The sequence below is a fragment of the Dreissena polymorpha genome, chromosome 6, assembly GCF_020536995.1.
Source record: "Dreissena polymorpha isolate Duluth1 chromosome 6, UMN_Dpol_1.0, whole genome shotgun sequence".
In the NCBI taxonomy this organism is placed as follows: domain Eukaryota; kingdom Metazoa; phylum Mollusca; class Bivalvia; order Myida; family Dreissenidae; genus Dreissena; species Dreissena polymorpha.
In genome coordinates this window covers 49594101-49613056 of record NC_068360.1, presented here as the reverse complement: position 1 = coordinate 49613056, position 18956 = coordinate 49594101, and the positions used below count along the sequence as shown (strand labels likewise).

The following is an 18956-nucleotide window of genomic DNA, read 5'->3' as shown; positions in this document are numbered from 1 at the left end:
TCATCTGCGAGTCACGATCAATGTACCTATGAAGTGTCATGATCCTAGGCAAAAGCGTTCTTGAGTTATCATCCGAAAATCATTTTACTATTTCGGGTCACCGTGACCTTGACCTTTGACCTTGTGACCTCAAAATCAATAGGGGTCATCTGAAAGTCATGATCAATCTACCTATGAAGTTTCATGATCCTAGGCGTATGCGTTCTCGAGTTATCATCCGAAAACCATTTTACTATTTCGGGTCACAGTGACCTTGACCTTTGACCTAGTGACCTCAAAATCAATAGGGGTCATCTGTGAGTTATGATCAATCTACCCATGAAGTTTCATGATCCTAGGCGTATGCATTCTTGAGTTATCATCTGGAAACCATTTTACTATTTCGGGTCACCGTGACCTTGACCTTTGACCTAGTGACCTCAAAATCAATAGGGGTCATCTGCAAGTCATGATCAATCTACCCATGAAGTTTCATGATCCTAGGCGTATGCGTTCTCGAGTTATCATTCAAAAACCATTTTACTATTTCAGGTCACCGTGACCTTGACCATTGACCTAGTGACCTAAAAATCAATAGGGGTCATCTGCGAGTCATGATCAATGTACCTATGAAGTTTCATGATCCTAGGCCCAAGCGTTCTTGAGTTATCGTCTGACAACCACATGGTGGACGGACAGACCGACCGACATGAGCAAAGCAATATACCCCCTCTTCTTCGAAGGGGGGCATAATAAAGAATATATTCAACATACTACTATGACTTTGACCTCTTATTTTTACCTTGAGTTTAAATGAAGTACTATGGTTCCTTTTAGCAACATATTGTCTCAGTAAGATGAATATTTGTGCCACATTTTTTTTTAAATCCTTCAAGCTTAAAGGGACCGTCAACCACAAATGACGAAAAAAGAAAAGTTATAAAATACTGTATTTTTTTACAACTGTTAGTTTATAATGATTAAAATATCACGACTAGTATATTACATTACTTATAAAAAGTTCATATTTTCAGTATATTCGGTAATAAAATTTCGCAATGTGAAATCGAAAGTACAATGCGAAAATAGGTGACATAACGATAAACACATTATAAATAACGCAAGTAGATGGATCATTTTATATATAAAATATGAGCCCGGTTTTTCCGTCCAGTACTTTTTAGTTACATCCCAAAAAAACATGTAAAATAAATGTCATGAATGTATTTGAGCCATACATTTTGTGGCCATATTTGATAAGATTTACATAAAACTTGTTGATAAATATCATAAAACTACCAAGTTCTACCCTGTTAGCACAAAAATTTGTAACAAATACATGCGGGTTCCTGACAGAAAAGGTAAACCTTTAATAGTGCCCATGAGTTCCTGTTTCCATCACTCTACCAAAAAAACTTGGGCTACTTACCTTTATTTCAATATTATCAATAAAGGTTATTTCTTGGATATAAAACTTAAAAAAGGCACAAACCTATACAATTTTCAGTCAGACAATCATTATTTTTTATGAATGGTGATGTAACTGTTCGTGTCCAATATGTTACATCTAGAAGTCAGATCTCAAATGGTTTTTACATAACTTTTGTAGCGTCTACAAATGTTTTGATAGGAACAACGATGAGGTCGAAACGCCGTGATGACAAATCAATGCCGTTTATTTCAACGAGAATATTTTAAGATTTCGTAAACAAATTATGTTTGCTAAGTGGTGTCCAATCTGTTACATCAATGACTTTTAACCGATACAAATTGTCTGTTTTTGCAAAATGCCTTAACATATTTTTTTTTCAATTTATTAAATCGTAGGACTTTCCAAGTGCTGGACAGAAAAACCGGGCTCATATATACAATTTACAACGCATGCACAATTTGCATTCCTGGGTTTACCATGTGACGATGATGATCAATCTACTGGCGTTATTGATAGTGAACTGGTAGTTACCTGGTAGACATACCCAGTAAAATTTATTACCAAATATACTGAAAATATGAAAACTGAACAACTTTTTTCAAGTAATGTAATATACCAATTGTGATATTTTAATCAATATAAACTAATAAATGTAAAAAAACGGTATTTTACAACTTTTCTTCGTCATCGTGGTTGACAGTCCCTTTAAATAGTGGAAAAGAATCAAGCGAGACAGACTGACACTGACAGTCAGACCCATCAAGAAAGTTATACATATATTGTCCTCTTTTGACTGGAAGTTTGAATATATATTTAATTTAGCATTATTAATATATCTGTACAATAAATAGTGGGGCCAAAAAATTATAGCAAACAAAACAATTATATTTAGTTCAGCATTATCAAAATATATGTACAATAGCGTGTCCCAAAAACAACAAACCAATGATGACAGACATAGAGGCTTTATTTCACTTACCTTCACAATAAGATCATCTGACGCTCCGGTGGCCATATTAAAATAGACGATCTCGGGGCTCAGTTTGGTGGGCATGCGTGCGTACATCTCGTAGCAGGTGCGGGTCATCTCCTTGCCAAGGTCCAGATAGTCTGCAGGCAGTCCGTTAGCGTGACCCAGCGCCAGGGTACCCCCCATGAAGCAGACCAGGTGGTCCTGTGGAGCAGGTGGGAAAATAAGACTTTTTGTCTTAACATATGACCCATAATTATATGTAGGACGAATATCAAATAATCACATCCAAATTAAAATAACAAAAAACATCTGATAATTGTTTGTTCTATTTCAACCTTATTTCATACAGTAAACAGGTGCAATATTGTGACCTCACTCATTTCTTTATTTGATATTTAAGTGATTTCTTTTGTTTACCTTCAAAATGGAGATGAAACAATGCAAACATGATGGCATTATTATAATATCAGTAAGTGTTAAACAAAAACAAGTTCATTTGCGCAGCACAAAAACTTAAAAAACCCTTTTGCTTTAGGTTTTTCTAACCTTGCTCAAAAATACATATTTGTTTTAAATCCTTACACAGTACTCATTTATGTCACAGAACAATGATATAAGGAGCCAAAATGTGCCTTTGTTCAAGAGCACATTACATGTACTCTGAAATGTTTGACAAGTTTGATCAAACCTGAAATGAAACTGCAGAGAAAAGAGAAACATGAATAAGTGCTGGACTGAAACCAGTCTTCACTAGTTGCCTAAATACCATCTTAATCAGTATCAATTACTTTAATAGGATATAAAAATAAAGGAATAGACGAATTTGTTGTTTTTTGGATTTGAAGCCATTCGCAATTGTTATTGCCTTGTCTGGCGAAAACTGGGCTTAATGCATGAGCATAAAGTGTCGTCCCATATAATCTTGAGAAGTCCGCACAGGCTATCAGGGACGAAACTTTCCGCCTTAACTTGATTTTTGCTAAAAAAAGACTCCCTTTAAACGAAAAAAAAAGTTTAACCGCTGATAAGGCTGTGCAGACTGCGCAAGCAAATCTAGGTCAATGAACGCGCACAGAGTTAGCTTGGCTATACCAGAGCAAGGCCTATATATATGTGTCTTGTTCTGAAAAAAACTGGGCATAATGCATTGCGCAAAGTGTTGTCCCAGATTAGCCTGTGCTGTCCGCACAGGCTAATCAGGGACGACACTATCTGCTTTTATGGTATTTTTACTTTCAATGAAGTCCTTCCTTACCGAAAATCAAGTTTAGGCGGAAAGTGTCGTCCCTGATTAGCCTGTGCAGACTGCACAGGCTAATCTGGGAAGACACTTTACGCACATGCATTATGCCAAATTTTATCAGAACAAGACACATATTAAAATGAGAAAGAATTCTCTGTAACATGTTCATGGCAAAGCTGTGCCCATTGACCAACGCTACTAGTTAGCTTTGAGTGCTCTGAACATTGTCAGTTCAAGCCCTTTACAGCTGAAGGTGTGGGTCTTACCACTGATAAAACATATATCAATGAGTCAGAATTGTCTAAACCATTTTTGGTGCAAAGCTGTGCCCATTGACCAACGCTCCTAGTTAGCTTTGACGGCTCTGAACATTCTCAGTTCAAGTCCTAAACAACTGAATGTGTGGCTCTTACCCCTGAAATAGCATATATCAATTAGTCATATTTCTCTTTACCATTTTCGGTGCAAAGCTGTGCCCATTGATGGAAGCTCCAAGTTAGCTTTAAAGGTTCTTAACATTCTCAGTTCGAGTCCTAAACAACTAAATGCGAGGATCTTACCCCTGCTATATATTATATCAATGAGTCAGAATGCTCAATACCATTTTGGGTGCAAAGCTGTGCCCGTTGACCAGCTCTCCTATGTAGGTCAGCTTGGAAGGCTCCGACTTCTTCACAAGGTGCCTCTTCATCCCTTCAACGCTGGCTACAAAGTCATCTTTATACCTGCATGAGAAAACAAGCCATCTTTGTAACTGCGGAACATAGTATACCAATTTACATGATTGTATGTAAAAGCACTTTCTAGATACTATGAAGAAACTAATTTCTTGATACAAGTTCATGAGACCTACATGCGACCTTCCCCTTTCAACTGGTGAACTCAAAATTATAACAAGTCTTTTCCTCCCATTCAACAACAATAAGAATGTGAAAAATCATACGTCAGAGGTCCTATACAAACACCTGTGACCTTGACCCAGTGGCCTCAAAATCAACATCATCCCTTGGCATCATTCTTATTGCCCGTTAAACCAGCTTACCAACTTTGATGATTGTATGTCAAAGTGTTCTCTAAATATCATGCAGAAACTGATGTTTTCATTCAAGCTCATGTGACCTTGACCTTTGACCTGAGAAGCACAAAATCAAAATGCATCTTCTTTTCCTCCCATAGGGTATAGCAGTTTGCTATACCTAATTGCTAAATTGTAAAGGAATTAACTGTAAGAAGTCCTTGTGACTTTAAGCTTTGATCTGATGACCTCAAAATTAAGAGGCTTCTTCACCTCAGTTACCAGTTTGAAAAATCATCGGTGCAAGCATTCAAAGGATATTGTGCTGAAGCACTTTTATTATTACGAGCCCCTGTGACCTTTGACTTGTTAACCCAATAATCAAAAGGTGTCTTTTGTCCCAAGAAACCATCAAACAATAATTGGTTGTAGGTCAAAGTATGGAACCCCTCGGCTGTCTCCTGTTGACTATTGATATATGCCTGCCAAAGTTTCTGATGGTATGTTGTGTGTTTCTGATGGTATGCTTTGTGTTTTAAATCATACAATATTTAGTTAAAAAATATTCTAAATAAACTTCCTTACTGGTCCTCAGTTTTTCCAGTCTGTATCCACTGCTTGAACAGGTATTCATAGTAGCTGTCTCCACGCGCTCCAACACTGATGGTAGCAGAGTTACGCAACTTGCCAGTCTGAGCGTTGATGAAGATCGGCACGAGACCATCCTTCTTGGGCTCATCATGTACATGTTTGGCCACTTCATTCACTGCGTCCTGTCAACATAATAACATAATAATAGAAACATTTACATTTCATCTCAAAAAAGAGCAAAAAAAACAACAAAATTTGCCCCTAAAGTATTGATCAATCATGATCTTGGAGAGTGGAATACCCTACCTCCTAAGTGTTTTCACCAAACATCACCAGATTTACATGCATACAACAAAGTTGGCTTTTAAAATGAGGCTATCATATGACAGCAAGAGAAATCACAACCCAGCATATGAGCTCTGTTCTGGACAAAATAGGATTAAATGCAGGTGCGTTAAGTGTTGTCCCAGATTAGCCTGTGCAGTCTGCACAGTATAATCAGGGACGACACTTTTTGCTCAAATGTTGTTGTTTTTCTTTTAAGGTAGTCTCTTCAAAGCAACAATCCAGTTGGGGTGGCAAGTGTCAGACCTGATTAGCCTGTGCAGACTAAACTTGGAGGACACTCTAAGCACATGCATTAAACTTTGATTTTCCATAAAAAGGCTAGTATTAAATCTCAGAAGGCAAACAATTGAACTCCAGAAACTCTAGTAGGAAAGAAATTCTTGTTCTTATCCTCAACTTTTACAACAGATCACCAACAATAAATGAACAAGAGGGCCAAGATGGCCCTAGTTCGCTCACCTGAGAGGAGTCGATTCATTCTTTACCAAATGTCAAACTTTACCTTTTGTCCAGAAAACATCCTGGTCAAGTTTCATCATTATTGAACCAAAACTCTGGCGCACGGAGTGTTTTTGTTTTTGTAAGATTTGACCTGGCAGTCACCTATATTTTGAGTTGACCCCCCTAACCAAACATCAAACTTTGCTTACAAAAATAAATATTATGACCAAGATTCATATAATCTGAAACAAAATTGTGACCTCTAGAGTGTTTACAAGGATTTTGTATAATATAATGAAAATTTGGACAATCTAAGGGCAATAATTATGGCATTAATTATGTGATTTTGCTCATTATCAAACTTGACTGAGATCTTTCAGCAACTTTGATAAAGAATGCTTGAGAAATGAAAATGCTAAAATGTTTACAAACCAAATGTGGACGGACGGACGGCGGACAAAAAACAATCCTAAAACCTCACCTGAGCAATCAGGTGAGCTAAAAAGTGTATTTCACCGATCTGAGCCATTTTCCAACTTTATCTGAGAAATCAATAAAACCAATGTATTGACTAAGTTTCACGATGATTAGGCAAAAAATGTGACTTCTATAGTGTTCGATCACAAGGTTTCTCTCTACTCACATAAGGAAAACTGCCCCACCCCCCCCTGGTGGCCATGTTTTTTTACCGATTGGGACCATTAGCAAACTCATCTGAGATATATAAAACCAATCTTTTCACCAAGTTTCATGATGATTGGGCAAACAATGTGACTTCTATAGTGTTCACAAGCTTTTTTTACTATATAAATGTAAGAAAACTGCCCCCCCCCCCCGGCAACCATGTTATTCAACGGACCGGAACCATTTTCAAACTCAACTCTCGTATCAAGGAAACAAATGTTCTGACCAAATTTCATGAAAATTGGGCAAAAAATGTGACTTCTAGAGTGTTCACATGTTTTCACTATATACATATAGAGAAAAATGCCCCGCCCACTGGCAGTCATGTTTTTTCACCAAATTGGACCATTTTCAATCTCGTCCGAGATATCATTAAAACCAATGTTTTGACCAACTTTCATGATGATTGGGCAAAAATTGTGACTTCTAGAGTGTCTACAAGGTTTCTCTATAGCCAAATAAGGAAAACTGCCCCGCCCACTGGCGGCCATGTTTTTCAACGGACCGGAACCACTTTTGAACTCAACCAACATATCATTAAGGCAAACATTTTGACCAAATTTCATGAAAATTGGACCAAAAATGTGACTTCTACAGTGTTCACATGTTTTCACTATATACATATAGAGAAAAATGCCCCGCCCACTTGCAGCCATGTTTTTTACCGATCTGGACCATTTTCGAACTCGTCCGAGATATCAATAAAACCAATGTTTTAAGCAATTTGCATGATGATTGGGCAAAAATTGTGACTTCTAGAGTGTTTACAAGGTTTCTCTATAGCCAAATAAGGAAAACTGATGCCCACTGGCAGCCATGTTTTTCAACGGACCGGAACCACTTTTTAACTCAACCAACATATCATTAAGGCAAACATTTTGACAAAGTTACATGAAGATTGGGTATGAAATGTGACTTCAACAGTGTTTACAAGGTTTTCCTTTTTTTTTTGACCTAGTGACCTAGTTTTTGACCCAGCATGACCAAGTTTCAAACTCGATATCATTGGGACAAATCTTCTGACCAAGTTTCATGAAGATCGGACAATAAATGTGGCCTCTAGAGTGTTTACGAACAAATGTGGACGTACGGACAACGTACGGGCGGACGAAGGACGATGACGGACAAAGACCGGTTACAAAAGCTCACCTGAGCAATCAGGTGAGCTAAAAACATTAGAACTGGGATCACTGCCTTGGATTGGTCAATGCTTAAGCATTTGGGGTTTAAACTTGTATGAGGGTAGCCAAAACTCAAACTTATTTCAGAATTAATCACAAACCAAACAAGGGCTGTTTGTAAAACATGCATGCCCCCCATATGGGCTGTCCGTTGTACTGGCAGCCATTGTGTGAATACGACTTTTGTCACTGTGACCTTGACCTTTGACGTAGTGACCTGAAAATCAATAGGGGTCATCTGCAAGTCACGATCAATGTACCTATGAAGTGTCATGATCCTAGGCAAAAGCGTTCTTGAGTTATCATCCGAAAATCATTTTACTATTTCGGGTCACCGTGACCTTGACCTTTGACCTTGTGACCTCAAAATCAATAGGGGTCATCTGCCAGTCATGATCAATCTACCTATGAAGTTTCATGATCCTAGGCATATGCGTTCTTGAGTTATCATCCAAAAATCATTTTACTATTTCGGGTCACCGTGACCTTGACCTTTGACCTAGTGACCTCAAAATCTATAGGGGTCATCTGCGAGTCATGATCAATCTACCTATAAAGTTTCATGATCCTAGGCATATGCGTTCTTGAATTATCATCCGAAAATCATTTTACTACTTCGGGTCACCATGACCTTGACCTTTGACCTAGTGACCTCAAAATCAATAGGGGTCATCTGCGAGTCATGATCAATCTACCCATGAAGTTTCATGATCCTAGGCGTATGCGTTCTTGAGTTATCATCCGGAAACCATTTTACTATTTCGGGTCACCTTGACCTTTGACCTATTGACCTCAAAATCAATAGGGGTCAACTGCGAGTCATGATCAATCTACCCATGAAGTTTCATGATCCTAGGCGTATGCGTTCTTGAGTTATCATCCGGAAACCATTTTACTATTTCGGGTCACCGTGACCTTGACCTTTGACCTAGTGACCTCAAAATCAATAGGGGTCATCTGCGAGTCATGATCAATGTACCTATGTAGTTTCATGATCCTAGGCCCAAGCGTTCTTGAGTTATCGTCTGACAACCACCTGGTGGACTGACCGACAGACCGACCGACAGACCGACATGAGCAAAGCAACATACCCCCTCTTCTTTGAAGGGGGGCATAAAAATAGCAACAAAAGGTCTCAGATTACTCACGTCAGTGTAAGAAATAGCAGAAATGCTATGTTTCTGCATTCAATTGGACTGTGAATTTAATTGTGACCTCATTTTCTCTTTTTACTTTACATCTTGTATTTTGGAACCCAGTTACCTTACCACCATCTAAAGTCTAAACTCCAGCCATCAGGCAACAACACAATTATAAACAAGAGCACCGCATAACGGGTGCCACACTCGGCTGCGAAAGCTTGTGAGAATTTTTTTTTTTTTTTTTAGAGGTCACAGTGACCTTGACCTTTGACCTAGTGACCCAAAATGAGATGTGTTTGTCAGAAACACAATGCCCCCTACTGCGCCGCTTTGAAATAAAATTTCTATTTATCATTTGGCAGGTATAGAAATCATCTCCCTTTAAAGGTTATTACTTCCCTTGAATTTAGTCCAATCCAACCGGGGGGGGGGGGGGGGGGAGGGGGGGAGGGTCTCACAGTCAATTATGACCATGTAATGAACATCAAAGAAATTATAATTATATCATTTTAAAAAAAAACTTTGGCAAATCAATCATTGGGTTATAAATATTCAAAATAATAAATCTGTACAGTAACTGTGAAAAGAACTTCAATTCTTGGTAAGAAAATATATAATATGAGATTTATAATTATATAAATTACTTCCCTTGAAAAAAATTGTCTGTAACAAATCTCTATTTTTAGTAGCAAATAACTAAAAGCCACTACCGTGACTGTAGATTCACCACTCAAAATGTGCAGCTCCATGAGATACACATGCATGCCAAATTTATAAAGTGGCTATGTTCAATATTGAATAATTTTCTCCCTTTTTAAAGCTTATTACTTCCCTGTAATCTGTATTTTTTACCGTAGACCGTAAAGGATGACCTTGACCTTTTACCACAATGTGTTTGTCAGAAACACAATGCCGCCTACTGCGCCGCTTTGATTTTTTTAACAAAAATATATACGTGGGCAGGTCAGATAACTATGTCCATTTAAAGCTTATACTTCCCTGGCCTTTTTTTTTTGCACCCTAGACTTTGAAGGATGATGTTCACCTTGAAATTTTACCACTCAAAATGTGCAGCTCCATGAGATACACATGCATGCCAAATATCAAGGTGCTATCTTCAATATTTAAAAAGTTATGGCCAATGCTAAGGTTTTAGCACGATGCCTACGGCGGACGACGAGCTGGCTATGACAATAGCTAGGGTTTTCTCCGAAAACAGCCTCGCTAAAAATATGTTACACATTTACCAATCTACATGTACCAAATTTCATAGCAAATATATAACAGATAATATATAACAGATGTCACATAATACAGTTGATTGATTTTGTAAACTACTCATAGGAGGAAAATACCCAACAAGCTTTCTGTCAGAATTTTTTTTTTTTTTTAGAGGTCACAGTGACCTTGACCTTTGACCTAGCGACCCAAAATGGGTGTGGCGTGTAGAACTCATCAAGGTGCATCTACATATGAAGTTTCAAAGTTGTAGGTGGACGCGCTTTGATTTTAGAGCCAATGTCAAGGTTTCAGCACGACGCCGGACGGCGGACAGCGGACGGCGAGCAGGCTATGACAATACCTCAGGTTTTCTCCGAAAACAGCCTCGCTAAAAATCACACCCCAGCATATAAGTAATATTACGGGAAAACTGGGCTTAATGCATTTGTTTAAAATGTTGTCTCAGATTAGCCTCAGCCTACTTATATTTGCCCAGCCTACCTTATATTTTACTTGCCTTATGTACATTTGCCCAGTCTACCTTATATTTGACTGGCCTAACTTATATTTAACCGACTTACCATGTATTTGAATGGCCTACCTTATATTTGACTGGCCTACCTTATATTTGACTGGCCTTCCTTAGTTTTGACTGGCCTACCTTATATTTGACTGGCCTACCTTATATTTGACTGGACAACCTTATATTTGACTGGCCTAACTTACATTTGCCCGGTCTACCTTATATTTGACTGGCCTAATATATATTCAAACAGCCAACCTTATATTAACCCAGCCTACCTTATATTTGGGATCACCGGTGACCTTTGATAGGTCCTTGAACTCCAGCTGGATGGTGGTGACCTCGGAGGTCGAACTGTCCGGGCCCCAGCGCGGGGCGTGTGCATTGCCCGTACGAAGGTTCACATCTGAGTACGGGACACGGGACGGAGAGTTGAAGCATGGCAACAGACGATCCCCAAGGTCAACCTGTACAGAACGATGACAATATTTCACTACTCCATATTTATATGAGCCTCGTTCTAAAAAAACTGGGCTTAATGCATGTGCCTAAAGTGCCTGGCAGTTCACACAAGATAATCAAGAACACTTTCCGTTTTTATATCATTTTATGTCAAAAAGAGGTCTCTTCTAAACGAAAATCAATTGTTGGTGGAAAGTTTCAGCCCTTATTAGCCTGTGCTGACTGCACAGGCTTATCTTGGACAACGCTTTATACACAAGCATTTAGCACCATTTTCCCAAACAAGGCTCATTTACTTGTAAGGGCCCATTTTGCATAAGCTGTTTTCTGACAGGGTCACATACTGAGTGCTGGGTACATGATGGAGAGCTGAAACACAGGAGCAGATGACAAACCTGTCCTGAACAATAACAACAACATATGAGCTTAGAAGCCATTGTTCAGATTGTTATATATTTTACCAATGTAATTTGTTGTACGAGGGAAGAGTAAAATTTCCCTGATATTAGTAAATATATTTCAGACACCTACAACCATGTAAAATCTAAGGTTTGAGGTATCTTTGTGTCATGAATAAATATGTTCAGTCAATCTTGTATTAAGAGACCACAAAAGGGGGTAACCAAAAGTGGTCTCTTAAAAAAAGACGAATCCGGACTTAAGTAAATTCATCGTCAGTTTCAAATTCGTAGACCAATTCTGTGACACAATTATCTACGTTTGCCATTTTTAGGAAATGTACACGAATTTGGTATATCGGAATTACTCGGCCTTTCGCGGAAAGCCGAGACAAATGTATTCATTATTTCAAAGCTTATGCCAAGTAATTTCATTTGCAAATAATTGGTACTGAACATAAGTAAACCATGTGTTCAATCTCAGCGCATTGGGTAGTGCACTTAACTGTTAACTCCACCATCGTTCTCAGTAAATCATTCAAAAGGCGGAGCTATGTGAGTGCTATTAACCAATTGGTTTAGCATGTTGAGTTAGACAATGAAAGCCAATTTTATCGGCGAGAAAGTGTCGTTTTATGGCTTCTTGACAGGAAGTGGCTTTACTTTGATTAAGTCAAACTGACCAAAACCGGCGATCAAGGTTGTCCCTAAACGATCAACAGATTTTCACATTTTACCACCACGCTGTCGTAAAATCCAATATTTGGACATCAAAATACTCAGAAATCAGAAGTAGCTGGTGGCATAAGACAAAAGCAGCTAAATACAATGTCAAAATAGAGTAAAAACAGTCGGGGGGAATTCAAAATGGTCGCATAAGACAAAAGTCGCTTAATTCAAGTGGTCGCATCAACAAGATTGACTGTACACTGTTTGTCAATGCTATTCATGAAAAGTGTCCTAAAACCTTAGATTTATGCTTGAATTTATGTAGGTAAATTATCAAATTCATTAACCAACTTATTGTTTTTTATTCTACATTACTACATGACACATACCGGTATCAATGTGAATATTTTATCCTTACTGATCCCCTTCCTCCCATAAATGAATGACCGCAGTTGATTATTTACCTACAAAAATTCAGGCTTAAATGCACATTTACTCACATTATTTCAGGTTTCAACACACATTTACTCACTTATTCAGGTTTCAATACACATTTACTCACATTTATTATTTCAGTTTTCAATGCACATTTACTCACACTTATTCAGGTTTACATGCACATTCACTCACATTATTTCAGGTTTCAATGGACATTTACTCACATTATTTCAGGTTTCAATGCACATTTACTCACATTATTTCAGGTTTAAATTAAGATTTACTGACTTAAATTCTGGCTTCAATTCACATTTACTCACATTATTTCAGGTTTCAATTAAGATTTACTCATATTATTTCAGGTTTCAATGCACATTTACTCACATTATTTCAGGTTTCAATGGACATTTACTCATATTATTTCAGGTTTCAATGCACATTTACTCACATTATTTCAGGTTTCAAATAAGATTTACTGACTTAAATTCTGGCTTCAATTAACATTTACTCACATTATTTCAGGTTTCAATTAAGATTTTCTCATATTATTTCAGGTTTCAATGCACATTTACTCACACTTATTCAGGTTTACATGCACATTTACTTACATTTTTTCAGATTTCAATGCACATTTACTCACATTATTTCTGGTTTCAATGCACATTTACTCACATGAACTTAGGTTTCAATGCATTTTTAATCAAATTAATTAAGGTTTCAATGCACATTTTGATAACATTAATTAAGGTTTCAAAGCACACTTACTCAGTCATATGAATTCACGTTTCAATGCACATTTATTCACATTAATTCAGGCTTCAATGCACATTTACTCACACTTATTCAGGTTTCAACGCATATTTACTCACTGTAATGCAATCCTCAATGCACATTGACTCACATTTACTCAGGTTTCAATACACATTTACTCACATATTCCAACCATCATCAACCAATGCTTCATGTACCATGTATCTAAAACATTCCAAATCACACGACTCACGGCTTTCTCCTTGAAGATTTCATCGCCCGTGAGATGGTAGGAGCTCAGCAAGCCTCCCAGCACTCGGATAGTGATCTCAAACAGATTGACGTCTTGGTCCTTGTCAAACCTCAAGTCCTTGGCAACAAATTCCCTGCCCTCATCATACTCTACAATGTTTACAATTCTGCTTTGGGACACAATGCATACAATTAACCCTTTCCCACTCAGAAGCAAAGTGAAATGGTTATAAGCAAACAGCATAAAACCAGAACAGCCTGCGAGTAACTCGCAGTCTGTTCAGGTTTTATGCTGTTTTCTGCTCATCAGTATCTAAGGGTTGGAAAAATGAAGCCTTTAAAACTTGAATCTAGTAAGAAAGGTCTTTAATTAAATATAACTTTCAAAGGGACTACAAATGTGTAAAAATATGTACATAAGTGGTATGGGTTAATTAGGTTTCTGGAAGAGTAAAGGATTTCCCTGTGCTCAAAAATGTCTTCAGTTTAAGTTTTTTTTTTGTAACAGTTTTAATCTAATAAACTGCCTTTAAAGAAATTTGCAGTTTGGTGAAACTTGAAGTAGAATTTCTGCAAAGCCCAGCTTTTATAAGTAGAATTTTTTGGGGGGAGGGGGCCTTTTTATTTATTTAATCAAGCCAATAATCTGCATTGCATTATTTTCATGCAAATGTGCTGGTAAAATTATAACATAGCTGTAGTACTAAATTAATCGACCGTTACAAGTGAGAATCCGGAGTAAACAGAGGAAACTGTTTGGTTATTATGGTATTACGCTATGGGTGTTAAACTGGCATACCAAGAAGAAACTGCTTTCATTGATATGACAAAAAAGGGACTAAAAAACTTATAAAATAACAGCCAACCTTCTTCAATGCTATTATGATGACCGTATCCATGGAGTTTGTTAGTAAGTCAATCTGTTAGAACCAACAGATCTGGGCTCAACTAGAGCTTTGTCACAGACGTGACGTATACCCCCACATGCCGCATTGACTATTTTGCATGCTGTCTTCACAAGAGAATCTAGTTTATGGCGTTTTTTAATAATAATTTTTTTTATGCCATTATAATTTATAGCCATTTTGACATTTGAACTCTTGAATTCTTTCACATGACACGTCGTCCAATGCCTGTGAACAAAATTAATGTACAGAGTCATTTTAAAATCTCACAATGAATGACATAGTTATAGCACAGACAAGATCAGATCATTTATTGCCATTTTTTACCTTTAAACTAAAAGTGTGACCTTGACCTTGGAGATATCAACATAATTCTTTCTTGTGACATACCGTCCAATAATGGTGAACAAATGTGCCAAATGATTTTTAAAATCTCACAATGAACGACATAGTTATGGCCCGGACAAGCTCATTTATGGCCATATTTGACCTTTGAACTCAAATTGTGACCTTGACCTTGGAGATATTGACGTAATTCTTTTGTGCGACACACCATCCAATGATGGTGAACAATTGTGCCAAATGATTTTAAAATCTTACAATAAATAACATAGTTATGGCCCGGACAAGCTCATTTATGGCCATTTTTGACCTTTGAACTCAAAGTGTGACCTTGACCTTGGAGATATCAACGTAATTCTTTCGTGTGACACACTGTCCAATGATGGTAAACAAATGTGCCAAATGATTTTTTAAATCTCACAATGAACGACATAGTTATGGCCCGGACAAGCTCATTTATTGCCATTTTTGACCTTTGAACTCAAAGTGTGACCTTGACCTTGGAGATATCGACATAATTCTTTCGCACAACACACCTTCCAATGATGGTGAACATATGTGCCAAATGATTTTAAAATCTCACAATGAACGCTATAGTTATGGCCAGGACAAGCTCATTTATGGCCATTTTTGACCTTTGAACTCAAAGTGTGACCTTGACCTTAGAGATATCAACGTAATTCTTTCGCGAGATACACCCTCCAATGATGGTGAACAATTGTGCCGAATAATTTCTAAATCTGACCATAAACGACATAGTTATGGCCTGGACAAGATCATTAATGGCCATTTTGACCTTTGAACTCAAAGTGTGACCTTGACCTTGAAGATATCAACGTAATTCTTTCGCCCGACACACCGTCCAATGATGGTGAACATGTGTGCCAAATTATTTTTAAATCTCACAATAAACGACATAGTTATGGCCCGGACAAGCTCATTTGGCCATTTTTGATCTTTGAACTCAAAGTGTGACCTTGACTTTGGATATATGAACGTATTCTTTTGCGTGACACACCATCCAATGATGGTTAACAAATGTGCCAAATTATTTTAAATTCTCACAATAAATGACAAAGTTATGGCCCGGACAAGCATTTGACCTTTGAACTCCAAGTGAGACCTTGACCTTTGAGATATCGACGTAATTATTTCGCGTTACACACCGTTCAATGATAGTGAAAAAATGTGCCAAATGATTTTGAAATCTCACAATGGCTCAATTCTTTGGCGCGACACACCATCCAATGATGGTGAACAAATTTGCCAAATGATTTTAAAATCTCACAATAAATGACAAATTTATGGCCCGGACAAGCATTTGACCTTTGAACTCCAAGTGTGACCTTGACCTTTGAGATATTGACGTACATTTTTTACACAACACACTGTCCTATGATGGTGAACAAATGTACCAAGTCATTTTAAAATCTAATGATAAATGACATGGTTATGGTCCCGACAAACTTTCGGTATAAAACGCACTAAGTGACCCTGTAACCTAGTTTTTGATCCGGCATGACCCATATTCAAACTTGACCTAGACATCATCTAGATACAACTTGTGACCAAGTTTGGTGAAGATCGGATGAAATTTCCGGACAGACAGACAGATCAACCGACGGACCGACTGACAAAGTGACTCCTATATAGCCCCCATTACCAATGGTAATGGGGGTATTATAAACTTCTATGTGAAAGAATCACAAATAATACTGTGTAAACAAGTTTAACAAAGTGGTACCTTTCTTTAATCCCATGATAATAGCCGTATCTAAAGAGTCAACAATAGTCAGCCCAACACCAAACCACTCCGACCATTTCTTGGTGATGGGGTGGAATTCGTCATGGCCCCACGCATACTTCTTGTACGCCGACCAACATTCCTGGAATGCCTCTATAATCTCCAACTGCTGAGGGTTGTTACGACGATTTGCTGGATATTGAAATACAAATAATCTCCAACTGTTGAGGGTTGTTACAAACATTTGCTGCATATTTAAATACAAGTAATCTCCAAAACAAACACTTTGAATACAACAAGAAATAATTGAATACAACAAGAAATAATTGAATACAACAAGAAATATTCTATAGGTGTGTCGCTGAAAAATAATTAAAATATTGCATATGCTGATGGGTTTGATTTTAAAGAAATTAGATAAAAAAGATATGTTTATTTGTTTAAATAGATGAAGTGATAGTCAAGATTTTGATAAAGAATGGGCAAAGTCTGACTGTTTGTTGCTGGATATTGAACTGATGCAGTCAAGTGGACAAGTCAAATGCTGATAATTTGAATACTTAAGAGACCCCAACCCTCTGATGGGTAGTCCAGTACTCTACACACTGAGCCCTTCTGACATAGAATGGAGCCCCAAACCCTCTGATGGGTAGTCCAGTACTCTACAAACTGAGCCCTTCTGACATAAAATGGAGCCCCCAACCCTCTTATGGGTAGTCCAGTACTCTACAAACTGAGCCCTTTTGACATAGAATGGAGCCCCCAACCCTCTGATGGGTAGTCCAGTACTCTACAAACTGAGCCCTTCTGACATAGAATGGATATGAGACAAGCTCTGACAAAAAACAGGATTTATTCATGTGTGCTACATGTTGTCAAAGTTAGCCTGTGCAACAGGCTAATGTCTGCGTAGTTTGCACAGGCTAATCATGAACAACTAATTTCCAAATAAACTGGATTTTTGTTAATAAGAGACATCGGGTAAACAAAAATTCCATAAAAGCAGATAGTGTTGTCTCTGATAAGCCAGTGCAGATTGCGCAGGCTAATCTGGGACAACACTTTACACATATGCATTATGTTTTTTTTTACTTCCTTTTTTACAAAGAGGCTCATATGGTAGAAATGGTATACAATACCAATGAAGTAGTCATAGTATGGTATACAATACCAATGAAGTAGTCATAGTATGGTATACAATACCACTGAAGTAGTCATAGTATGGTATACAATACCACTGAAGTAGTCATAGTATGGTATACAATACCACTGAAGTAGTCATAGTATGGTATACATACCACTGAAGTAGTCATAGTATGGTATACAATACCACTGAAGTAGTCATAGTATGGTATACATACCACTGAAGTAGTCATAGTATGGTATTCAATACCACTGAAGTAGTCATAGTATGGTATACAATACCAATGAAGTAGTCATAGTATGGTATACAATACCACTGAAGTAGTCATATTATGGTTTACATACCACTGAAGTAGTCATAGTATGGTATACAATACCAATGAAGTAGTCATAGTATGGTATACAATACCAATGAAGTAGTCATAGTATGGTATTCAATACCACTGAAGTAGTCATAGTATGGTATACAATACCAATGAAGTAGTCATAGTATGGTATACAATACCACTGAAGTAGTCATAGTATGGTATACAATACAAATGAAGTAGTCATAGTATGGTATACATACCACTGAAGTAGTCATTGTATGGTATTCAATACCACTGAAGTAGTCATAGTATGTTATACAATACCAATGAAGTAGTCATAGTATGGTATACAATACCACTGAAGTAGTCATAGTATGGTATACATACCACTGAAGTAGTCATAGTATGGTATTCAATACCACTGAAGTAGTCATAGTATGGTATACAATACCACTGAAGTAGTCATAGTATGGTATACAATACCACTGAAGTAGTCATAGTATGGTTTACATACCACTGAAGTAGTCATAGTATGGTATACATACCACTGAAGTAGTCATAGTATGGTATACATACCACTGAAGTAGTCATAGTATGGTATACATACCACTGAAGTAGTCATAGTATGGTATACATACCACTGAAGTAGTCATAGTCCACCACGGCTTCAAACTTTCTCCTGGGGTCTGCAGACCTGTCAACCTCGATTTGCTGAAATGAAGGTCGCCTGTGTTGATAGTATCATTTCATCACATGCTACAGTATACTTTAG

At 37.5% G+C, this 18956-nt stretch overlaps 1 protein-coding gene and 1 long non-coding RNA gene across 2 annotated transcripts in view; both read right to left on the bottom strand.

The window, feature by feature from the left end:
- LOC127833452 (endoplasmic reticulum mannosyl-oligosaccharide 1,2-alpha-mannosidase-like) overlaps positions 1 to 18956 on the bottom strand; it is a 58350-nt gene that overhangs the window by 5583 nt on the left and 33811 nt on the right. Inside the window, exons 5-11 of the mRNA XM_052358722.1 lie at positions 18823 to 18895; positions 16734 to 16925; positions 13744 to 13892; positions 11052 to 11240; positions 5228 to 5415; positions 4229 to 4352; positions 2391 to 2585 (exon numbers count right to left, since the gene is read on the bottom strand). Of these exons, the coding sequence (XP_052214682.1) occupies positions 2391 to 2585; positions 4229 to 4352; positions 5228 to 5415; positions 11052 to 11240; positions 13744 to 13892; positions 16734 to 16925; positions 18823 to 18895 (1110 nt within the window). The remainder of the gene's footprint in view (positions 1 to 2390; positions 2586 to 4228; positions 4353 to 5227; positions 5416 to 11051; positions 11241 to 13743; positions 13893 to 16733; positions 16926 to 18822; positions 18896 to 18956) is intronic.
- Positions 8311 to 8841, bottom strand: LOC127833453 (uncharacterized). Its single transcript, XR_008027417.1, has 2 exons — positions 8797 to 8841; positions 8311 to 8657 (listed from the first exon to the last, which is right to left on the bottom strand). It is a non-coding gene; the product is annotated as an uncharacterized LOC127833453 (long non-coding RNA).